This window comes from Plectropomus leopardus, chromosome 12 (genome assembly GCF_026936395.1).
Source record: "Plectropomus leopardus strain MGB_pleo_1.0 chromosome 12, ASM2693639v1, whole genome shotgun sequence".
Lineage (NCBI taxonomy): Eukaryota > Metazoa > Chordata > Actinopteri > Perciformes > Serranidae > Plectropomus > Plectropomus leopardus.
In genome coordinates, this window is record NC_142187.1 from 5,545,382 (window position 1) to 5,571,986 (window position 26,605).

Sequence of the window (26,605 nt, forward strand, 5' to 3'; positions counted from 1 at the left end):
TTTGAAATATTAAAAATACTGCAAAAATCCAGTTAGATTGCCAAATCTTGAGATCTTGGGCAGCATGTCAGGTGTGCTCGAAGTTTACCCGCCTGAATGCTCGTTAATTAAAAAAAAACCAAACGCACACACTAATTTTGGCGGAAAAGGGGTATTGGTGTCTGCAGTGGCAACATGGGTTGCATGCAATATGACAATACGGGAGTAAAGCATGTAGAATGAGCAAGAGCTCCAAGAGCCAGCAAAAGTCTGCCAGATTACATTTTTTGCATTAATTTGCATCATCTGAGGAGTATTTAGACATACTACCTACACTGTTTTGATACAAAGCTGGTTGAAAATTGCCCAAAGTATGTCTTTAACCCTCATATGATGCAAGTGCAGACACGCCTACAGCAGAGCACACATGGGGCCTATAACCCAGTCCAGATGGCATACAGTAGAGAACAGTATGCATAAACATACTCTTTTCCCACTGGGACTTTAAAGGAACTTGACATTTGCCTCACTTAAGAGCGGCTGTGGGCGGCAGTGCATACACTGTACTTTTAATCCAGCCGGCCATTATTTAAAAAAATGTCCTCGCGAGCATTCTCTCATCTCTCCCCCGGCCCTTTGAGCAATGATGCACCTTGAAAATAATCTTTAAAAAAAGATTGTTTGTGTGCATACATTGAGAGCAAGCAGAGCTATTTGTTACAGGTGCGGCGCTGAGTAATCCATCCAAAAGGGACAGTTTTATAGGAGCATTAATGTTTGCGTGTCTACCTTGATGGGTGGTTGTTTGTGGACCTGGAGAACTGCACACACAAGTAAAGCAAATAAACAGTGTATTCGCCCAGGTACTATAGACTGAAGTAGACATTTTCCAACACTGCTGGAAAGTCAAGATTATGTGTGTGGATGTCTGCTGTAAGAAGGCTAAATCACTGGCTGCATGCATGTGTACAGTACCTTGATAGCAGATGTGGCAATCTGGAGGTGGTGCAGTCGCCTTAGGGTGCTCTCTCGATCTGTGAAGTAAGAAGCGGCCAACTGATGGAGCAGCTCCAGAGACACCACTGAGCTGTTGCTGTTTCCCTCAGATTTCTTATTTAGCTTCTGTTTGTCCAGAAAAATGGTCAAAGACTCCTCTCCTGTGGATAAATGATGAATCAATAAATGTCATCAGTTTTTATATCACCCAAACTTTATGTTATATCTTTGCAAAAGCTCTATATTTGTCAAAATCTTATGGCATAAAGTGCTAAATTCTCCCTTTAACATGCTTACAAAGGGAAAATGACTGAGTTCACTGTGCTACAGCAGCAGGCAAATATTTTTCTTGGACGGAAGTAAAGTGACGTTCTGCTTCTGTATTTGACATTTCTTTGGCAGGGCTAAACTTTCTCACAGTGGTTTTGTGGTTTGTCTGCAGTGATGCACATAATCTATCATTTGCTTATGGTTCGCTCACTTTTATCAGACAATTATAGAATCATTAACAAAGCCATACCACTGTAGGTTGTATTTTTTAAGTGCTGGCTAATTGACAAGGATAATTAACTAAACACTATAATGTTTTAATGTTTTTAGCCTGCCTCATTGTGCAACTGACGCCCAGAAAAATCTTTTTTGACTCATAGATAGTTCTCTTTTCATGCAAATTTTAGTGCCTGTGAGTTGTATTTTGTCTCCCTTTGTGTCTCTGTCTGCAACTTTGTGTTTTCACCGCTGACTGTCTTGGCCAGGTCTCCCTTGAAAAAAGATGGTTAAACCCAATGGGACCAACCTGTTTAAACAAAATAATAAATCAAAAATAAACTTGAAGAGTCTGAACATTTTTATCATGTTCTTCATGAAAGCAAGTAGCTTACTGATTGATTAAATATAACAAATACATAGAGGACCCCCGCTATCAGTGTCTTTAAGGAGTAATGTAGTAAGTGAGAGAATGAGGAAGTGAGAACAGCCTTGGACAAGTTAAGTTCCAAAATGAACAATGACAAAATCACTTTTTAAATGTAAGTCATCATTACTAAGCTACTAAGCATGTTTTATTTCTTCCCAAATTTTACTGACTGTATTTTATTTTCTTTCTTTGAGTCATCAAGGCCATTTGTTCGCTTAAAACCAGCTAAATTTACTTCACAGCTCGATGTAACCGTGGCTGGTGAGACGGCCATGAAAAGCAAGCGAGATTGAGATGGAAACCGTAGAACAAAAGAGAAAGAAAAATGAGATCGGGCGATGTGTGCATTCGCTCAGACGCAGTCTAATCAGTATGCAGACTGGCTCAGCCCATTTAGTTGAGGCTGTTAATTACATATAGAGTCTAACTATCAGTCTGCCGCTGCATTCATCTCTGCTCTGTCTCCCACGCTGATGCTCCAGTGCATACAGCCAATGATTAGTGGTGCTAAAGTTAGGACGCAAAGTGAATGCATCTCTGAGATACCAGAGAGCTGTTGGAAGAACAGGTCTTGTATGTGGACGATGTGTGATGATCATGGCCTGGTTTAGAAGATGTGTGGGTTATGCTGGCGTCAAATAATATCTCTTATACGTGAGTCAGTATCTTCTGTAATTCTACACATTTACTGTTTATTACACTGTAAAACCAAACAAGTTGATTTTACTTTAAACAAATATAGGAAACCACTTGCCTTGAAAAATATAACTATTGGTCTTAATTTACGTTTACTTTATGTCAAGTAAATTAATTATATCTTAAGGTGACTTGTGATATGGAACGTGGATAACCATGCCCAAAGTCAGCCCAGCTTCAGGGAACTTTGAAAATACTAAATTTGGATTGAGACCAATGTCTTATAATTTGTATGCTTTTTATAATGCATTGGCATTGTCGTGGTTAGCACTGTTGCCTCACAGCAAGAGGGTCCCTGATTCTAAACCCGGTTGGAACGGGATTCGGTCCAGGCGGGGACCCTTCTGTGGTGAGTTTGCATGTTCTCCCCATATCTGCGTGGGTTCTCTCCGGGGTCTCCGGCTTCCTCCCACAGTCCAAAGACATGCAGCTTAGGTTGATTGGTGACTCTAAATTGCCCTTAGGTGTGACTGAGTGTGTGTGGTTGTCTGTCTATATGTGTCGGCCCTGCAATAGTCTGGCGATCTGTCCAGGGTGTACCCCACCTTCCGCCAGATGACGGCTGGGATTGGCTCCAGCCCCCCCGCAACCCTTACGAGGACAAGCGGTTACAGAAAATGACTGACTTTATAATGCATGCAAGACCCTAAATTACATATTCAGAAAGTGTTTGGTTATTTGGGTTCCCAGAGGCTTTAAACATATGAACAAAACAGAACTCGTAGATCTCCTGACTCCATCATTAGTCAGATTTAATTTGATCATCACAGAGCATTTCACTAACTGTATTTACTGAGGTTGCTAACACTTATAAACAACAAAGTAATTCCACTTGTTATTTTTAAGTTGCAACAACAAAGTAAATACAGCTAAATTTTGAGTAAACCTAATTAGATATAACTAAACATAAATTGATATGAATATCTACATTTACAAGAGTATTCTAAGTAAGATCAGCTGTTCAGATTTTACAATGTATACAGTTTGCCTGAAGTACACTGGTCTTCTAAGTCTTTGATGAAATGAATGCTCACATGCTAAGATGTTTCCACTCTCTATCAATTTTCCACACGTCCTTTTATAAAAAAACAGAAAACTGTAAAAACATTCTCCTGTATCTGAGCTGCTACGAGGAGCCCGGGATCTGCAGTGTATCAATATCATGAGGTCATCACTTTGAACGTAACACAGGTCTCAGCCGTGTTTTGTCGAGGCGCGCGCGATCAATACCACTGGCGATTCTGTTTTGTGAGTTACTACTCTCTTCGGAGATGGAGGGTAAAAAGAAATCCAATAAAAAAAGACATATGCTGAGAAATGGGTCAATTTAATCCCTCCTCTGCTTTGTAGGGCTCTTGTAGCTGCATGCAATGTTCATCAGAGGGAAGGATGAGTGGAAAATTACTGAGGAAAACAACCTTGGCCAAATGCTGCAGGTGCAGGTGTTGTATGATTGTATTTTCTGCTTTTTACTTTACATTTTTCACAGAAAAAAAACTTCAAAATCCTAAAGTAACATGGATGTAACTCCTCCGAAAGCTAAAATGAGTTGCTCCTCTATTTTTGGTGTATCCTGACATCTCATAACCAGAGAATAACGGTGAGTGTGTCACCTGCAGTCCTTCCTTACCTCCCAGGGTAGCAGAGACTAGGAAGTGGGTCCCGTACTTCTTGATGAGGTTTTCGTTGATTTGCTGCAGGGTTGGCCGTCGCCCCAGTAACCGCAGGTTGCGTAGGAACTCTGGCGCTAAGGGCAATGGAGCTTTGAGGAAATCTCTCTTCTCTGTTGCCAGGCTGTTCACCTTCCAGTGGCTGAACTCCCTGAAATTATGAATACATTTAAAAGGTGAACACACAGTTCAAAATTCATTGAAGAAGGAGAGATTAAGACCACATGTAGAAACATTCACACCCAAAAGAGGCTGCAAAAAGTGCATCTGATAGCCAGAATTAAGAGGAAGTTGACCCTCTGAAACCTGGAGCGACATCACTTTTATTGTGCTGCATTCAGACTCTTTTCACAAGTATTTAAACCTTTGAAAGTGGTGTGATTGCTTTCAAAAACATGGGGAGAATGTCAATTCAATGAAAGCAACAAATTGCTCGAAATAAATGGCTTTCAAATGTATTTATTTTTTAAAAGCTAGGGTAAAATGTCTAGGAAAAAAAAGGGAAAAAAGTATATTTATTATTTTTATAATTACATGTTTAAAATTGTTTTACAGAATTATTATAATTTTTGTTGTTGTTGTTGACTAATATTCAGGGTTTTTTTTTAAGAAATCAAGCCAATTTGCTCAGGTTACAAAGGGTTAAAAGGCTACATACTGTAAACATTACTGTCCAGTTGTCACAAATGTATGACCATATGTCCCATATACCCTGTTGATTGTGCCAAAAAAATGAATGGGCCCTTTAATTAATTTCCCTTCAAGAAACATTTTAATGAACTTTTGTTTACTCTTAGCTACACATGCGTCTTTTTTAGTTGCAGTCTGTCTTGGTTTTATGTTCAAATTAGAGTGAGCACAACTCAAGCCCAGACGGGGTTAATAATGCACCTGAAGCACATCTGGTAACTTCCAAAAACTTTAAAATAAGAACAAGTTGGAACACATTGGCAATCGTGTGATGCATACTGCCTCTGGGGGTCAATGACCAACACATCGAGGATTCTGTAGTCTATATGCTAGCCAGGACTTTCTCCTCTGTGCACTGGGAATTGTTACCAGGTCAACTAGCAATATCAGACAGGTCCAGACAGCATTTTGGCTGATCTCTATAAACAGATATCTGCATATTATTGTAGATAAATGAGAGAAAAAACTATACTGCTATCAGACAACAGCTGATAGTTTTGGAGACTGTAGTTGCTCTCCACAAGGACTATTTATCTGCAGGCAACGAAAGTCTGCTCAACGTAGTCATTAACCTTTAAACTTAGATTACAGCCATATACGAAAGAAAGCAGAATGCCTTGAAACCAAAATCTTGCACTTTTGTGGAGAGATTCTGCCAAAAAAAAAATCAGAATCTCTCTATAACAATTGGAGGAATATCTAGCTGGACAGCTAACAAATATACATCAGCTATCACAAACACATGAATGACTTGTCCAGAATGACTACATGGACTGCTAGCTAACTAAGAAGATGGCCAACTCAGGAAGTGGCTCATTGTGAATGAGGTCAATATTGCTTCTTTCTGCTCTAGCCTTAGTTCTGTTTGTGCTGTAAAACATAGCGCTCTCTTGACATTTTGTGCTGGAAAGAAAAGCAATCCATCACTAGTTTTTTTCCACAAATTCCAACCCACTTGCTGACATAAACAAGGAGTGTAAAGGCCAGACGAGGCTGTCAGTATTCTAAGAGGTGCTCTTATTTGTTAATATTTATTTCCACGTCTCACAACTAATGTAGTCATCATTAATTGATGTTAAGCTGTTGCCAGAGAGACCTGAGCTCTCAAAATCTGAGCTGATTCCCTCCTTATGCTGGTGGTATAACTGGTATCAATATTTAGGAGTTTTTTAAATCAGTTATTGTCATGAAACATTGAAATGCTGCACTAGACATAATTTAGTTAAAAGCTTTTAGAGCTATAATAAACAGGATTTTTATATGAAAATTGGGAGCTACCTTCAGAAAAAAAAGCTCCTGTTAATCCACTGTGTCCAAGTTATGAAATTGCTGGTGAACATAATAGGGCACCTAGCATCAAAAAACTTTTTTTTTTTCCCTTAGGAGTTGGTGGTGGAGACCCCAAACAGAGCTCAAAGAGATTGAATATTGTACCTATTAGAAGCATGACTTTAAATTAATGATACTGTTTCTCTACAAAAAAATGCAATTAGATATAACACAGACAAGGCAATGGCCATTGGCCTCAATATAACAATGTGCAAAAATTAAACATAGATGCATAATATCTATAATTATATAGGTGAACAAGACTGAAGGACTTATGGTTTTAACCAAAAAGCAATCTATTGGCCCCACACTAATGTTAACCACAATGAACATACACATATATTAATATACTAAGGATTAAAAAGAGAAAGGACTTCAAGACTGAGAGAGAAAACTAAAAAACTGATAAGATAAGGCTGGCATAATTCTATGCATGTTAATTATTCTGTCAATGTTTCTTAAATCCAATGAAAATGTGAAAACCAACAATATCGTAGTTTGGTTCTTAACACTTTCTGACTTTCCTACACTGCATCTGACTCTAGTTCTTCTTTATCTTATCTTATCTTTAAAACAAGTCAGTTTTACAGATATACATTTTTGTTTTGTTTGTTTGCTTTAAAAAAGGCTCAGCAATTCCCAACAAAAATTACTGGGCAGTAGGGTTTAAGAAAAGTTTCCGAACATAAGTTTAAACAAGGGACTATTTTTAGGTGCTATAATGAATATTTATGGCAGCAGCACAGTGTATTTGCTTTTCACTCAAAATCCAAACCCAACAATTATTTTCATAGCCCATGTTCATGGAAATGAAGGAACATGTCTGCCAATGTAATAATGTAGCACAGTGGCATAAAGGAAGACGATACATCAGGCTGTGATGCACAAACACTTGTTAGCTGAGTAGATTTAATGTTGGTTTAAGGTGGATTTTTTGACAATAAAAAAGCATATAAATTATCACCAGCCCTATTTCTTTTTTTAGGAGATAATTAAAAATGTTTTAGCAGAAAGCATTACAAATGAAATTCTTCCCCATTCTGATGCTCGGTTTGAACTTCAGCAGATCATACAAAAATGCAATGAGTTGCTGCCATGTGATCAGCTGATTACATATTTGCCTTAACGTGCATTTGAACAGGTGTACCTAATGAAGAAGCCTATGGGTTTCAGAGAGGGGCAGGTAAAATAAGATTTTGTTCTTCTTTCTGTTCCTTTTTATTCATGGAATACATATTAGAGTGGTTTTGAATCTAAATCTGATTGTTGAGCATTTACATGACCGAAACAAATAAAAATTAATTGCTTAAAGAACATCTTATGTTTACTGTTCCTGGTCACAGCATGTGATACTATGGAACTCAATGACTTTTAAATGACTTAACTTCTAGTGCACCCAGATCTTTAGTTGTCCAGACAAATATAGTTTTCAATGTTTCGTGCAGAACCGGAACCTTATTTCAATTCAGCTGGTCAACAGAACACAGTGACAGAGAGAGAGAGATGGAAAATTCATCCATTTCAAGTAGCTGATAATCATTTCATCACTTCACTCTTGCCACAGCGGCACCCCAAGGTATGTGAAGATTATGCAAATACAGTCAGAAAAGTACAGATCCACCTCATCTGCATAAATTTGCTAGCAAAACAAGAGGCGTCGAATATTAGCACATTATGTATGCGGTACCTCCGAACAAAATACCAGCAGTGACACAGTGTTTTCCCATGAGTACTCAAAACATACACAGGGGGAGGTGCATGTACTGTATCATTGTCTCAGTTTCTCACTGGCTGCTCATACAGGGCCTTTTTGTGGTCAATAGTTTACTACTACCGGCAACAAGATACTGTAATTATTGTGCTGACAGCATTGTGACAACACTGGGATACACACAATGGGCCAAGTCCCTTAATAATACATAATAGATATGCATAGGGTCATACAGATGGCACCAGTGTAAAGACAGCAATGGGCTGTAATTAGTTTGTAGTTGCTGCGTTGCATATTCGTCTTCAAAGGAGAGCTCAGATTTGTAACCATTTAGCACAAACCATGACAAAGCCTTCCTCAGAAGGAATGGCCCCAGGAGCATATGGTCAAACTAGTGCTTCATTAGGAGGTTCATTCTCACATAATGCACCAATTAATGTCTGTAGCCTGGCCACAGTCACAGTGCAATTTGTACAAGCTATCATTAACTCATGGCTGCATTGTTTTTTTTTTCATGAAAGCAGGGCAGCTGAGGGGGGAGCTGAGTCTGAGGGCACAGTTTGGAGCTGCAAGCAAAATGTGTAAAAAGATAATTAGACTGAAGACACAAGAGAAGCCGGAGCAACCTTTGCTTTCTCAGTGCCTATCTGTTTGCTCCATCAGTTTATTTACATCATCTTGCAAACTGCAAATTTTTAAGTTATTTTAAGTAAGGAAAGAAAGATTGTTGTCTTAAACCAGTGTCAACACATTTTGTACTGGTAAAAGACAGCACCAAGGCAAAGATGACTGCTGGGTTACCACTCTTGTTTTGATGTGATTGGATGTACTGACTACAGGAGACATGTTAATGGTAGTAGTACTGGCATTGAATGGGGTTATTTTGTCTGATTTAGAGTCAGTCAGCTGCTGCAAATTTTTGGACATCCAATTCTTAAACAAGAAACAAGAAACACTGGTGATGCCGGGCTTAAATGAGATATCAGGGCTGTCCCAAAAACCGTTTTCTATCCCCCGGAGATTCATCATCAATCATCAGCTTATAATTGGAGCTTCGGTCGGCTGGGGGGGGTGGGGTGCACCTCACAGCTTCACCGTCAGGAGGGGAGGGACCGTACGCTTCACAAATGAGGGACAGGATGAGATGGGATCCTGACCCCCAACAGTTTCAGGGCGTCAAGTGAGAGAGAGACACCAAGGAGCTCCGACTGCATGGCAGCGGGTGTGACAATAACTCTGACATTTACTTAGGACAGCAATCTGCATCAGTTGTTGTAAATCAGTCTGTTAAATGTTACTGTGTTTCCTCATTATGGAAGATATATATTAGAATGGGATGTCATAAAAGCTCCTGTAGGTGTAATATATAGGTGGCCCAATACTTTTGTCCATATAGTGTGTGTGTGTGTGTGTGAGTGTGTGTGTGTAAAACCAAATGCCTACCCATTTAATGGATACTTAGATAGCTAAATATTTAGTTGAAGCCTTATACACTATAACATAGTGACTCGTTAACAAACTACATCTTAAATTTCTAGTTCACTCTACACATTAACAGACCACTAACAGTGATAAGATAAACATTTACACATACATGTGAAGATAATAGCACCTAGCTTCAATCCCAACAACAACAGAGTAAATAGTAAGACCTGACAGCAGGACCTTGAAGTCTCTAGGAGCTAGTTTCAACACTCTCAGCATTAGCCACATACTTTCACACGACAACACACACGCTCAAAATGCGCAAATTTCTCTTAAAAGGAAAAACAATGTGGGATAACAACTCATTTGTAACGTTTATACAAAGTTACGGTGGTTCTTTATGGATGGAAATTACCTTAAACAGGGTGAACAGTATTGAAAGACATGAAGAGACCCCTGCGCAGCTCTCGCCCAGGCGAGCTTGGAAAGGAGCGCGAGCGCCTGACTGGAGCCCCGAGACAATACTACCAGATCGACCCACAATCAACTTTTTAATTTATGCTACAGAAAAAACATAGACATTTTATTTTCAATTTTTAGCCCCCCCCCCAATTTACGGTTTTGCCTGGAGATGGATTATGCTTGCCTGTCACATATGTGTGTGTTAAACATCTCAATGAATAGGCTTATATTGTGTGTACAAATGCATATTCCTGGATTACTTTGCAACATGAACAGCTTAATTCTACTGTTTACCTGCAATCACTGTGACGGAGGATAAAATGATTGACTTTGTGATAACTTTGTGATTAAAGCCTGTTTCACAGTATTATACACTGCTCTGTAGAGTTTGTTTAATAAGCCTTTAAAGTCATGGATCTCCAACTGCACCTCAGGGCTCATAGTTCATCTCCCCAAAACTACCCGAAACAAAATCTCCACACCAGCACAACCAATATTGAAGCAGTTAAGGACTAAATGCCTGATATTAATAAAGGAGTGTTTCTTAGCATGGTTAAACCAAATGTTATTTTTATTGGAACGCCCTTTAATGAGGGAAATTACCCTTTCCTGCTCATAACAAAAGCAATTATTTATAGCCTATACAGAAACAAATAATTTAAACAAATCAGGGTGAAGTGGTGAATAGAGTACAGCTTTGGGTCTGTCCATCTGAAAAAAAAAACCCCAAAAAATGAGTGAGAATTTCATGTTTTTCTATATATGAAATATTGAAAAAAGACTATTGTTTTCTCATCAGCTGCTTTATTTTTTTTCTTATTCAAATAAATAAGGAAACAAAAACAAAAATAACATGTCAAATTTACATTGTACTTTATTTCTGTTTATTTATATATTCTTATTTACCATATTTGGTTTATACAGAAAAACAAATAAACTAAATTCTCACTTGCTGTTTTGTTTTTTAGTTTGCAACATGGACTTGAATAAGTGAATGATACACAGACCCTTTTGACAGAATACTTACCACTTAAATGTGTTTTATTTTACGATGCAAATATACGTCTTTTGTCTTATGATTTCTACTGAGGCAGGCGGGTAGTAGTAGCAGGGTACACGCAGGACATGTCCATTGCACTTTCCGTATCTGTGCCCTCTGTCCCCCGCACCTTTTACAACCACTCAATTAATTTGCAACATGTCGTACATCGTTTTTCCGAGCGGTCATGAAACGCACCATGAATGTGCTGCGGCATGCACGCGCTGTCTTGCTGTGATATTGACGCAGTTGAAACGTGCGCCGGCAGCTCCACTCTGAACTGAGGGTTTTAACTAAAATACCTCAAATAATGTTCAGCAAACCAACCAGCGAGAGGCCCCAAACTCTGCGCTCCTTCTTCAGAACAAACCGGGTGAGTTGAGTAACGCTGCTGCCTGTCAATAATGTTTGCTAAATAATGTCAAATTAATGCGACGCCGGTAAAGCTCGGTAAACGAAAATGCTAATGTCATTGTTACCTGTGGCCGGCTAGCTAGCTTCATGCTAGGAATAGACCCACTCTGTCTTAATTTCTTTGCAGTATTTTTGCTCGCTATTGTTTTGCACATTTTTTCATCTTTAATGCTACAATAGAAGGAGCAGGGAGGAGAAGGAGGACCGGAAGGCCACAACTATTCTTATTTGTTGTATTTGTATTTTTGCAATAGAAAGCGCAGGGAGGAGAAGGCAGCACGCAGTGGTCAGGACAGAGACCGGACTGCAGCACTGACAGTCAGGGAGAGGCTTCACAGGTGAGGGGAGATTATAACTGGCTGAGAAAATAAATCTGTAGCATAAAAGTGACTTTGAGATTAATTTCCAGAACAATTTCACATCTGCTATTCTCAGTTCTGTTAAAAATGTTTGCCTTGCAGTTTTCATACTTTTTTTATCTGTATTTTTGTAATATATAGAGCAAGCACGAAGCACAGAGAACAGGCTGCAGCACTGGCAGTCAGGGAGAGGCTTCGTAGGTGAGTAGAGATTATAACCAATGGCTATAGGGAAATATATCTATAGAATAAGAATGACTTTGGGGTTAGTAGTTGTGTGATTTTGATACTTTTTTAAAGAACTTGAGATGGTCCCTGGGTGCCATACTTTGGCTGTTTGTGGTTATTTGGTTCTTTTAACAGCTAAGGAGAGGCACAATTGAATCTGAGAGGATATGTTAAATAAGTCAATAAAAGTCGGCTTATTCCTGACTAGTCTGTCCCCCTCACTTCTGAATTGATGGCTACGCCCCTGTACTGAGGTTTACTGTATATTATCTGCATCACAGTATTTGGACCACAACTGTCTAAAACGTCAAAATGCTCCCAATTATGATATTTAGTTACTGTAATAATAAAAACAACAAATTGACAGCAAAACAAAAAAGGTGAGCGGCTGATGTTTGAAAATGTCAATATAAATAAATAAATAACAATAAGATGAATGAATATTCTTGTAATAAAATAATAATACAGCAATATTTTCCCGTTAAAACACTCTGTTTAGTAGCTGTTTGATATGACTCACTCATGTAGAGGGCTAAAGAGAGAAGACTGACATCACTATCTTTTGAATAACTTCTGAACACCCACTCCTGGCTTATGAGTAATAACTGTGCTGGTTTTCATCTACAGTTTAATGCACTTTTCCTCCACCTGCCTGTACAGTATACTCTTTTATTACAGTCACTCCTGGAAGCTTACTCTATCCAGGCAGATAACTTTATCGTATCTCTCTTTTCACTGCAATAGAGCAGCTCTGTGCTCTCTGCTCCTTCTGCTGCTGTATATCCATTACACCGACCCCGCTTTATGGCGAGTGCTGCAAGCATACGCCTGCGTGTTTCGCAAACTGCCTGCATCAACAATGCACACAGTAACAAATAACGTGTCATATAATTATTTGTTATATTATTTGCTATTATTTGCTCTGGGGTTGAAGGCAAAAAAGTCTCTATCTTACACTTACCATAATTGTAAGTATGTATTTTTAGGATTATGCATCCTCCATTGTTAGTTCGAGACTATGTCTACTTCGAGTAAAGACCTACCCATATATAGTGAAGCCTTAGTATGTTGACCATAGATACCTGAGATGGACCAGTGCCAGCAGATTTAGTAACATAAACACATTCCTCACTTCTCAGAAGAACCTTAGTTCCTGAGATGTTAGAATTTGATCCCAACCATCTATGTCAAGTCAACGGCATAAATACCGCTGTCTTTTCTCCGTTCGTTGTCGAACGGCCACGTGCATGTTCCCTTCGTTCCTGTGTCGACCCGAGAGCTCGTAATAAACGTTTCCTCATTGAAGCTTCAACCGGTGTCTCTGCTCCTCAGTTTCATCACAGAATATCGTCCTATCAATAATGCAACTCTTAATTTTATCTTGCAAAGCCCATTATACACTGTAAGATTTTTCTGACAGTGACAAAAATTTGGGATGAGAATCTCACTGTGTGACTGTTGATAAGACCTTCGTCTACTGACCGACCAATAGAAATGCAGCATGGAATGACGCACTGATTAGAACAACAATGTTTAATGCCAATAGATACTAATACTTATTTTGAGTTCTCATTGCAAAATTGGCATGCCAAGTTCCATATAGCCAAGACCACGTCTGCATTCTCTTCCTCCTCCTCTTCTTCATGTGGGACCTGATTTTACTAAGATCCATGTCACACAGTGTAGCTGCACTAAACTTCCCATCTAACATTCCCAATACTGTTGTTTCATTGAATATGTTTTACAGTCACAGGGGGTTAATGTGAAAATTCATATGCAGTCTACATTATAATCATTTTGTGAAATAAAGGACATTTCTTTCAAAGTCATACACCTGTTTTATCCTGCGAGCCATTTTCCTTAGAAGTAGAACAATGACACCAGAGCATAGATTTTGTAATATGCCAACCAGATCATCATGATCTGATGTTTTGTTTCAGTTCATTTCCTGTTTAATTCTTTAAGTGAAGCTCCTCATGTGGAATGTCATACTTTACTTCCTGCTGCACACTTGTTTCTGTTTTAGTCTCATTCGCTCCACCCTACTGTTCCCTGCCACACCCTCGTTGTCAGCCATTTTCTGTGTTTCCCTCCTTCAGCCTGTGTCTGCCTCCTCCAGCTGTGTTTTTTTCTTGTAATAAGTTTTCTGTGTGTATATACCTATGACTTTCTCTTTGTCAGATCAGTTATTTTCAGCCCTGTGTTCATCATTGTGTTCATCCCTGTGTTGATGATGTCATTCCTGCATGGTTTTGTTGCCTACCTGCCTGCTGTTCTGCATTTGAGTCATCATTTCAACTGTAACATAACACAGATTTACATATTTTGTTATTGTCGTCATGCAGAATTTCTACAAAAAGAAATTATGGAATACACAATATAGGGCTACAGCATACAGCAGATTCTTAGGGCCTCTTAGGGCCTGCTTTAATATTGCACACACTCATATCAATCCTAGCACAAAATGCGCTTTTCAAAATCAAGCTTGAAAAAAAATTACATATTAATACTTTCCACATTTTTGTCATGATGCCATTATGTTTTTAGATTTAAAAAAAAATAGTGTTTTTTTTTTTCAATTCACTACATGCTAAGGAGATTTATTGTTTTTTGTTGATTTTGGCAGCCTGGGATATGTCAATAATTTATATATATACGTACATGGCTCTAAATTTTAAGAGTTGCTCATTGCCTTTTCCACCATGTTTCCAAATGAAATCAAACCGATCTACTCCAGTTTCAAAGGGTTAAACAGCTTGTTAAAAGTGTCCGAATGCAGCTCAAGAAAACTGATGTCGCCCCAGGTTTCAAAGGGTTAAGGCTACTGGTGTCAGCTGTTACTGGGGCACTGCTCCTCCAGATTGTACGAGCAGTAAGTAAGTAATTAATCCAAGGTTGACAAGAACAGTGCTATTATAAAGCATCCATTGCCCCAAAGTAGAAATGAACTGATTGAATCAATCAATCTTTATTTGTCACATACTTTATTATACAAGTATAATGTGTCGTGAATTTTTTTATTCCCTTGATCCAACACTGTGCAATAAAGAGCATGCACAAAACTAGAAGAGTATGTGCAGGAAAGAATTACATCAATGGGAAATTTTGGTATTTTTTAACCTTCTCACATTTGTGTCTCGGTGACTAATGGCAGCATTAATCTTTGAAGCTGGTCCAGCACTGAGCTGCAGCCACAGTTACATTTTGCCACCGACAGGCTCAGATTGTTATCTAAAGTGTCTAACAACATTGTGGCAAGGATCTCTATAGTGACAAACCCCTTTTTTAAGGAAATGAGTTGATTGTTTTTGTATTATTAGAGACAGGACTGAAATCTCCATCGCCAAAGTCATAAGATTCCATTTATTCCCTTTTTTTTTAAACTCCTGGACTGACATCAGTTTTTGTGTGCTGCTGACACCTTTTATTACCTTTTGAATCACTGAAACCTGAGACAACTGAAAAAAAAATAAAAATAACAAAAGGTAACAAGAAAATGCACAAAAATCTATCTGTTGGAGGGATTATTAGATATCTTTTTTTAAGGGAGAAAACTATATGTCAAGAAAACTATATGTCTAATTATTTTAATTCTATATTTAAAATTATGTTGAAGAAAAAAAGTATTTTAAATTTTTAGATTTTTAGATTTTTTTCTTTCTTGAGGCCATTTCTTTCATGTCTGTTTTTTTCTGCTTGTCTTTTTGGCGTATTTGAAGGTAATTTTCTTGTAACTTTTTACTAATATCTTGCTATATTTTTGGGGCCATTTCTTGTAAAGTTGCTCGTCCCCCTTTTTCCATTGGCCTTTTTCTTTTAAGAAATCAAACCAAATTGCTACAGTTTCAAAGGGTGAAATAAGCAGTAAATTTCGTATGTAGGGCCACCATATTTTCACATGTAATCGGGTGAATTAAGGGTTTGTTTCACTAAATCCAGAGTTGGTGATTGTTGGAACACTGGAAAAACAAGCCAAGATCATTTTTGTGTCTCATTTTGTTTCTGTTGACTTTTTTTTCCTTTTGTCATGATACTAGAATTATTGTTATTTATTAAACTTTACTAAGGAGACTGGTGGCTGTAGTGAGCATGATTTTAAGTTTTTTTTTTTCAGGTTAAACAAAAAAGAGTCTTTAAAAAGGTATTTTTCTATAGGGATATTTCCCCTAAAATGTTATCAGACATTTATACTAACAAGCACTTTAAGTGGATGTGAGTTTGACAATGGGAACATGCCCAGAGTGGTAACATTGCAACATGTTTTGTTGCTTCCAGCTCGAGTGCTCTCTTAATACTGGACTGGTTCAATAAATTGTTGTCTCCATCCATCATTTAGACACAAAAACATGGGAAATCAAGGCCGGGTTAAAATGTAAAAATAGGAGTTAAAAAAAAGTGATCACAGATACATGATCATGGTAAAGTTTAAGTGATTTTAATCTGCTGTAAATAGTTATGAAATTGGACAGTATCACTGTACTTTAATTGATGTGGTCATTTAGAGCCACCATCATCACCACCACCACCTACTCCATCTGTTGTCTTGAGAATGAAGTTATTCTAAAAGCATCAGTTTTTATCATTTTACTGACTCAACACCTCATCCTACACTGACTGTCCTACTTCTCTTCCTGAATCACTCAGTAGCTCTGCAGCCTGAATACTGTGTGCGATTCTTTTGGTCTCTGCAAAATCACCAAGCAAGCAGCCTGAGAAACAAGTCAAATAAAGGCATTCCGAAATGACATTTAAAGGTTTTTACAACTTGGAGTGAAACAAAATTACCAAAGTCATTTCAACTACAATGCTTAGAACAAATATAGCCATTCTAATTGCAGCAGCAGTTACATGACAAATATCCCAAACAAAAGGTCAATCTCATTTGAATGCGGAAAACTCTAACAATTAGTCTGCAGCTATCACATGCATCAGCGCGCATTAGTTTTAGCTTAGTATTTAGTCCAGCGAGTCGCAGGACGGCGGCCAGTAGTTGCACACTGATTAACTGGAGCTGATTTAGACTGATGTGTTTTCTGAGCCGCTCCACAGTGACTGAGCACGGGGAAGGAGAGCTGACGGCGACGGGCCGGAGAGCAAAGAAGAGCAGTGCATCATTTACTTTTCTCTTGGCTTCGTTCTCGAAGAGTTAACGGCGAGACTGCTGGCTGACTATTTGGCTAATGATGATAGATGGTGTTAATTAAAAGGTTTTAGCACAGCGCTGATTGCACCTGCAGCTCTGGCGCTTGGTTTCGCTGAAGCTGAGGGAATTTTTGTATTTTCTTTAGCAAAAAAAAAGGAAAAAACAGCAAAAACTCTACCTATGCAGAAATTTCCCTGGATGTATATTCTGGCAGCATGTTCGAGAATAACACCTGGATGTTATTAGCGGTCAGATTCAGAGAGAAAAATGGCCGGCTCTCAGGGTGAAGGTATTTACCAAACACACATCAGTGCAGCTGTGAGCAGAGGGAATTATCTGAAAGGTCTTCAACCAAAGTCTGTGAGAATGTTTACCTCTGTGTGAGCAATAATTAGTTGTTACCATATATTTGATGTCTTAAATGTCCTCTATACATTAACAAACTTAAATCTATGTTTAACGGAGCCTCATTTAAAAAACATTCATATGTAGACATGATCTTAAACCATTAGGGCCGGCTTTAATATCACACACACTTGTATTGCTCAAATGTGCTTTTTAAAAAAAGGCTCTATACATTAATCTCATATTATAAATTAATATGTATAATGATGTTTCAATTTTCACTGAGTTTATTTCTTTAAACCAACTTCAGTCCTAATCATAAATATCAAATATTCATTAATTTTCAGAATTGTAACCCTTTAAATGACAGCTTTTTGTCATGATGTCACTTTTTTTAGATGAAAAAAAAAAACAGAATTATTTTCAATACACTACATGCTAAGCAGATTTATTTATTTATTTATCAATTGATCATCACAGCTTTGGATATGGCAATGATTCACAGCAACATTGATCGTGATAGTGCATCTAGTGGAAATAGCATGCAATATCTCCTTATGCTAAATATGGTAAGAATGACATCAACAGTTGTAAAAAGATAAAACTTACAAATTCCAAGGCAAAAGCCGAAATTCTAACCAGATCATCCTAGAGTCCAAGTGGAGATTTGTACAAAATTTGAGGAAATGTCCTCAAGGTGTTCTTGAGATGTCGCATTCACGAGAATGGGACAGACAACCTGAAAACATAATGCCTCCGGCCGCAGCCATTACCAGAGTAGTGGTGTAAAAATTATTATCGCCACTTTGAAGACAAAATAAAATAACATGGAATACATTTTCTAAGCCTTAATCCCATAACCCTGTTTTAATTTATTTGCCATTTTTCACTTTCAATTTCACTTTTCTGACAAATGTGTGTATAATAATTTTTCTGTGTTTTTATAAAAAAATATATAATTTTATATAATAAATTTATAATATATAATATATTTTTGTAATACCATGGCACTTTTCTTTCTATACAACTTTTTTATTTCACCGTGACTTTCCTGTTACACCTACCAGATGCCATTTTTGCTTTAACACATGTAGTGTAGGTGTGGATTCAACAGCAAACATGCCTGTGATGCACCAGTGCCAACATAGCAGGCTGTGGGCAATGTTTTTCGACATCCGTCACCCTGCTTCTGAGTTATCGTTCCATCTAAACATCCAAGGATCAGTGTAGCAACAGAGCAGTAACATTTTCTCAGAAGCCATTTTCAGCTGTCTCCCAGGCCTTGTGATTAAAGTGATCCATCAGATATTTGCTTAGTAAATTTGAGTTTTTTCATCATCACTATTAATGTGAACAATAACAATAGAATTTATGAGTTCTATTACTGTTAAATTTAAAAGAAAAAAAGGTCTTTATGTGGGTTGGAAAGTACACAAGGTTCCACAAGGCTCCAGAGTTCCATAAAAAATAGGAGACAACAACAAAGAGAAAACGTGAGAGACAGATAAAACATAAAAGGTAGAACTGAAAGTTCAGTTCACTTTCTGCACTTCTGCACTCTACCCCAAAGTACACCACAGGCCCATTTGTTCTGAGCTAGGAATCATGATGAGAGGCTTGTGGTGTTGAAAGTGAACAGAGTTGAAACTTTATAATGAGCACTTTCACCTGAATCAGGTACAGACTCGCCTATCATTAAGAGGTGGCCCACATACTATTTCTGAATAGTTGGTGGTTGGTGGAGAGCACAAGCTTCAAGTTGCTCCGGGAAAATTGGGCTTCGCCGCTCACAGCCAATCCTCCATGGAAATGAGGCTTGATCCATGAGAAGGGGGGGGCGGGTGTTTTCTAACCAGTTCATTACCTCCTCCAAGGAGGTCATGTTTTCTCAGCTGGGTTTGTTTGTTTGTCTGTCTGTCAGCAGGATTATGGAAAAACTGCTGGCCCAATTTTCATGAAACTTGGTGGAAAGGTGTAATGTGACTCAAGGAAGAACTCATTAAATTTTGGAGCAGATTTGAATTGTCAGTACACAAATTATTTTTTTACCTCCCATAAGATTTTAATATGGGGCCATAGACTATATAAAGTAACACATTCAGCCACTGTGACGACACCCACTGATTTGGTAACTCCTGTTTTGAAGTCTTGAGTTTTGCATTTTGTTGATGAGCAGGTAGTGCTAACCCCAACGCTAGCAGTTAGCTTTGTTAGCGCAGTACATTTGCAGTTATGGTTAATTGTGACAATGCTAATGGTAGTTTTTGCTACTGAAAAATACGTTTCGAACTTTTAAAACAAAGTGTACTTACTAGAAAAACTGAACATCCCACTACATAAATTGTCTTTTAGTAAAATCAAATGTTGAACAAGACTTTTTTGACAGACAAAAGTCTACAATTAACTTCCATGAAATGAAGACACAATGTATTAGCAACAGCTACATCTATACTCTGAATCTGGGGTTATGACATGGTTTCATTACCTAACCAAAGTTGTTGCTAAAGTGGCCACTTGTGAATAGACAGCATTCACCTGTTACTCAGAGTGGCCAGATCCTTAATTATAAGGGGTGCATGATAATATCGACACGCCATCTGTATCAGGAGATATTGGTATTAAAGTAAAATATTGAAATTGGCCAACATGCATCTGCCGATATCACAAACGGATTTTTTTTTTTTAAATCACAACGTGAACATGCACAATGAATGAATTATACATACATTGAAAAGAATTGTATTTTATGTCTCCATCTTCTGGTGGGCGATCACAATAAGAGTATGCTTAACATGATGTTGATTCAACTGCATTAGAAATTTGATGATTACTAAAATTAGTTGGTGAAAAAGTGGAGATAACAATATCAGTACTGTTATTGTTATCGTCATCCTTATCAGCCAGATTAGTTGCTCTATATATTAGCATATATCATGATATTGGATATCAGTAAAATATCCAATATCCTAATCCTCATAATTATACACAACCTTAAGCCTTAAAAACATTTAAACTGGTGAGTTATATAGAAATTTCCCCATACAAAATTCATGAGCAAAGAAATTAGCTAGAGACCCAAAGCATTTTTTGTACCAGGGTGTAAACGTGTTTATTTCTGCTGTAAAGTTGGGCATTCTAATATGTGGGTTTGATGGGACTGACTCGCTCCTGGAGCAAGCCTCAAGTGGCCATTTGAGGAACTGCAATCTTTTGGTACTTCTGCATTGGCTTCATTTTTGAGCCTCAGAGGTTGTTGCTTGGACTGCTAAATCGATAGTAGTAATGTTCAGTTGTGACAAAACATATATGATGAAATTCTATGTCTCCATTCCACAATAAACAGACACACATAGCTGCTCATACTCAATACAGAATGCAGTTGTTATGAAGCACTCTGGGAAAGTGGCTCTTTTTTCTCAGACTAAGGTTTGACTGTGGAAACCAAAATTCACTCATATTATGTAAATTATTATACCCTTAGTCACAACCCCATATGATTTTTCTGCAATAAACCACACCAGAGATATTAATTTCAGTTTGACTCATGTAAAATGTTCTTCCTTGTCAACACACAGTTTTGTAACAACCGCTTTTCATAACAAGCTTCCATGTTTATGATATTATTATGATATTATTTCATTAGCATTTGTTTTTTTTTAATGTACATGCTATTAAAACATTTTCTGTTTTTCCACAAATGTATATTAAGTATATAATATATTTTTAGTTTTGAAATACATTCACGTACAGCTGAACTGAAGAGGCTCCAGCCAGGCACAGCCATATTTTGATATAATTCTAGTGGTTGCACTTGCAGGCTTTTTTTAAAATAGAAAACTGGACAATTGGCCTTGGCGGGGGTCTTTGCTCTGCAAGTGTACCTCTAGTTCAAAGTGTTTTGTTATGCTCAGCTGGTTACTGCAGCAGAGAGGATATAAAAGATACAATAAATGGAGACTGAAATAGTAAGTGTTCTATTTTTTACATAAACCCACAACAATCTGCTGTCTTATACAGATTTGACATTTTTCATGTAGTAATTTTCACTGAGAGTTGGACTACAATTGCATTCAATATGTGATTGTGACTATATGTATACAGCTACATAGAGGCCAACCTAAGGGTTTGCATGTTTTAGCTTATTTGCTATAAATCACATGCTACTCTACATAACAGTGTGCAAACATTTTTTGTAAATAGTTTTTTCTTACCATGGCAGGCAGCCGTTGGAGTCTTTTATAGATAACATTGATTTGCAGCGGTAAAGAAAATCTGATTAGAGTTTTTGCATACACATCATATTAGATTTCCAGTTTTCTCTATTGGCCAATTGCGAACCATCTTTATACTGCTGACCTTTGAGGAAACGGAGATCGGGAAAGTCCTAAACGTAGTAAACTATCGTATTAGATGTGTTGTACAGTCCATATTGAGATGGCCCTACTCTGACTCAGTGCAAATGACCCCAAAATAGAGATAATTGGACTTAGTGCCTGATTAGTGACCAAAGTAGGTCAGGGGTCAGCAACCTTGCCATCAAAAGAACCATTTTTGACTGGAGCTGCGACATAAATTGGGGCCTTATAATGAGGTTAACAAAACCTATTAAGTATGAATCAACTATTTGTTTTCTTCTGAGACTTTTACTTTTCTGAATTTCAGCCCCTTGTATCTTTGATCTCATTCTTTCGGTCACTACCCAGAGCTCATGACTATGGGTGAGAGTTGGGATGTAGCTGGACTGGTAAATTGAGAGCTTTGCCTTCTGGCTCAGCTTCCTCACCACAATGGTCCAGCGGAGTGCCAACATCACTGCAGACACCGCACCAAACCGCCTGTCCATCTCACGCTCCTTTCTACCCTCACCCGTGAAAAACACCCTGGGATATTTGAACTCCTCCTATAGAAAGCCTCGCTGGGGAAACTCAAGATGAACAGCTGCTATTGAGGTACGGCTAATTTTAGAGGACAAGGTGCCAGGCCAACATGTTGTAATCTGAAGTTGTCACATGTTCCTGTTTTCTGCACCAACACGCGCTATGTATCCTTTTGCATCTGCTGTTGACATTCTCGGATGCCTACCCTGATATTAACAAATGCACATGGTGGGATGACACAGCATGTGGTAATGTTTGGACAACACAAGCACATGGTAACCAATACTGGGACGTCAACAATAACACATGCTGGCATGGATGGTTAAGATTCAGCAAAAAAGCACATGGTAACGCGGTATTTGATGACTTCGGAATGACAACAGGCTGGCCAGCCCATAGACAAATGACATATATTTTATTTGACAAAATGTTAGGCACAAGGAATATGGAGCATGCACAGAGAGCATGGGCAAGTTCAGGTATGATTAAGGCATATATATGAATGAGTAACTCAAACCCCACCTGCATTATCTAAGTGTGTTGATCTGACTTTGAGAAATTTGACTTAGTACGGTATCAGTCAAACTAACCTGTTAACATGTATTTTAAAGTTTAGTTTTAGTCGGACTAACAAAATAATTGGACTTTTTCTAACATCATGTAAACACACAGACTGAGTTGACACAACTACTGCTGCTGGCCCTACAGTTGAGTAAACTCAAAAGACTTTGTACAGTGCATAATGATAAAGTGCTATTGGCAAAAGTTAAAGTCACGTGTTGCGTTCACTGTGCCTGATTACACCACTCAAGCAAGTTTCAAGCATATGCTAATGGATTTTCATGCTGTACTGAAAACAATGGAGATCAGGAGCTCCCTGGAAGGATAGAGGAAATCATGTAAAACTGCACAGCATGTTCAGAAATGTGCAGCACAGATGTTATTCACACACCATTTGTAGCTAAGGTGCTAAAACATGCAAACACAGTTTATATAGTCCATTAAACTAAGAGACAAAATGCATAGTTTTTGCTTTCTTGGTTGATTGGCAACTTGGATAAAAATACACCTATACAGGGTAATAGTTTACCCTTTTATTAAATGTTGAGTGTTTCCAAATGTTTGTGCTTCATTCAAAAGTTAAGCTGCTTTGATTCCGATTCTAAAAGGAAAGTGACTTTATCAGAATGAATAGCCAGGAAACATTTTGCAAGCCTCCATGTAATCATTTCTTTTTAGATGTAAGGAGCCACAGCGTGCAGGAAGAGGCATCCTGCTGGGACTTGAAGCTGGTCAGACTGACCTTGATGGTCAAGTGCATGATTATGCTGCCATCAGAACTCTTTCTGTGCTGTTGAATTCATAAGTTTTTCTCTGAATGAACAGCTATTCTTTGATGACCTGTTGCATCAGCTGCAACAAGAAAATCTACAAGAGGCCTTACAAATAATGTCTTTTTGAGAGCTAAGTATCAAAAAATCTTTCAGAAACATTGACCAGCACATCAGATCAGAAGCTACTGATAGCTCTGTGATTTGTTAAATTCCAAATCCCAGGTCACAGGTGTCAAAGCTGGTTTTACAGCTCATTCTCATCCCAAGAGCACAGCCTCCATCTACATATGACATTTTAGATATCCTCCTGCATTTGTAATTGACTTTCGAGGATGCTGTGTCAGTTTACGCCTGTATATTCATTGTGTCTTTTCAAAAGGCACTTTTTTAAATGGAAATTTACAGTTTATTTTCAACAGATGAATACAGTTTTTTTTCTAAATAAACTTCAATGTCAGCAAAACAACTCATATTTGCATTTGTTTCCTTGTGCAAAACAAGGACGTGATTAGATTTAAGCAACAAATGCATGTGGTTAAATTTAGGGAACAAAAGCATGTAGTGGGGTTTGGCAATACAAACCAGTGATTAGGTTGAGGCAACCAAAGCAGATCATTAGGTTAAGGCAGCAAAAGCATGAACAAGGTTTAGGCAACAAAAGCATGTGGTTAGGTTTAAGCAACAAAAGCAGGTAGTTTTTGGCAACAAAAGTGCATAGAAAGGTTTAGGCAACAAAAGCATATGGTTATGTTTTAACGGCAAAAGATTGTAGCAACATTAAGGCAACAAAAGCAGGTAGTTAGTTTTTGGCAACAAAAGCACATAGCAAGGCTTAGGCAACAAAAGCACATGGTTAGCTTTAGGCGTCAAAAGCATGTGGTTAGGTTTAGGGAACAAAAGTAGGGGGATAAGTTTCTGAACCAAAAGCAATGGGATAGGTGTAGGCACCGAAGTGGAAGTTGTTAGGTTTATCCAACAAAGGGTTAGGTTTAGAAGAAATAAACATATGGCTCAACATTCATATCGGAAGCAAGCAGTGGGCACCTGGGTGAAAGTTCTGATTTTTTCGGACCGGTCCTCTGCTCCTCCCTCCTCCCAGCCCCTTGAGGGACTTCACTTCTTATATTATGTTGTTACCAGCAATGCTTCAAATGTCTGATGCCAAAATCACTTACCAAACGCTGGTAAGTGAGTTCTGAATGAAAACGGGCTGGATTTTTGTGCTAACTTGCAAACTAATTACTTGTGAGTTACTCTAACATGAAAACATCCCTTGCAGTGACATATTCATTACTTTTAGGAGGTCATGCTCATTAATATGGCCCCTGAACCTGGAAGCTGCCACATTACATTTGTCAAACTGTCTTGTCAAACACTCAAGCAAAGGTTATTACTCCCAAATGATCTAAATAAATGAAGTTCCACTGCTGTGCAACAAGGGCTGTTTTACTTTTTCAGCCTGAGAGCCAAAGTCCATTCTCTTGTCCTGGGATCTGAGTTCATTAAAACTCCCTCCTATCTTTTGGGAACCCACTAGAAATAGACCCTCCACCCAGCCTGGAGGGTGGAAGCCAGTGCATGATTTTTTAATGATGTCTGAGTTGCTCCCACCAGAGTCATTATACATCTCCTGAAAGGAATTAAACTAGAAGCTGACTGCAAGGGACCCTGAACGGCGATCCCATTATGACAGCTAATGGGAGCTGCGAAGGGAAAGCTAAAGATTATTTGTGGACAGAATTATCTGTCACTATATGACTGATCCAATAGTATTTTTTAAGGTAAGCACATACAGTTAAGTTTGTTGGGGAAGTTTCAAGTTAGCAGATTTGGAGTTTATATTACAGAGGGGAAGTCAAACCAATTTAATGTGTGGTAATGTTAAATTTGCACAGTGTGTCCTAAATCTGTACAAGACATCACCTGCCTACTTACAAGGCTGGCGTATCTAGGTTGAGTGTCTCTGTCAGCTATTTTTAAAATTTGTCATGCTTCAGCTGAATCTTGTTGGCTTAAGACGCCACACTTTATACAATATATGTCAATGACACTGCTGAGATTTGACATGATTGCTGCAAATTGGAGGAGCCATTTTTAGTTCTGGGCTTCAGTAAGTGCTATGTATATAACTGTACACGGCTTCTCAGTTAACACTTAAATCCTGAGGTTGAGAAGTACTGAAGTTGTAATTTTAATTGTAAGTAATAACCCTGATCAAATATACAAAAAATGATTCCAGAAGGACATACTACTTTTGACATGTAAATAATTATCTGACAGGTGCACACTACAAAATTAAATTGCTGTTTACATCTTGATGCACCAATAATAATAATCCAGTAACATTACATTTCATAATACAATACTGATACATTGTGAGAACAATAATGAGGATGCTTTAATTGTTCTATATTGGGTAACACTTTACTTTACAGGTCTATAAATGTCATATAATTTGCTGTTAAGTTTCTTGGAAAGGCTCATAATTTGGCATTAAATTACAGGCCAAACAATCAACATTTACTTTGCACACTTTAAATTAATTGATTGCCAAACTTTCACTGCATACCCAGAACACTCCTATAGGTATGTTTTTATCCTTTAGAAAATGCAAAGGTTGTGTACAGGTATAAAGGTTTTATCCAGAGTTAAGCACTCTAAGAACATAAACTTGCAGAACTATAACAAATTTCTCTCAAGCAGCTGCAGTGCGAGTTTCTTATAATGCCTGACTTTCTCTAAACGATGTGTGCCGCAGAGTGGCCTTATATATTGGCTTCATTTGTAGATTCATACTGAAACAATATAAGCTTGACAAGGTGTTGATTCAATAGTGCCAAGCTTATTGTAGCGTTACTCCAAGATATGCTTTCTGAACATATTTTGCAGAGGAGGACTTAAAAAAATAAAAATAAAATAAAAAAAAAAACAAGTTAACCCCAAGGATGCGTGACGTGCTCTGAATCTGCTCGCCAACCTACCTGCCTTCCTG

The 26,605-nt window shown here is 38.0% G+C and overlaps 1 protein-coding gene across 1 annotated transcript in view; it reads right to left on the reverse strand.

The window, feature by feature from the left end:
• brinp2 (BMP/retinoic acid inducible neural specific 2) overlaps nt 1-26,605 on the reverse strand; it is a 267,758-nt gene that overhangs the window by 91,758 nt on the left and 149,395 nt on the right. Inside the window, exons 3-4 of the mRNA XM_042498336.2 lie at nt 4,218-4,408; nt 955-1,136 (exon numbers count right to left, since the gene is read on the reverse strand). Of these exons, the coding sequence (XP_042354270.2) occupies nt 955-1,136; nt 4,218-4,408 (373 nt within the window). The remainder of the gene's footprint in view (nt 1-954; nt 1,137-4,217; nt 4,409-26,605) is intronic.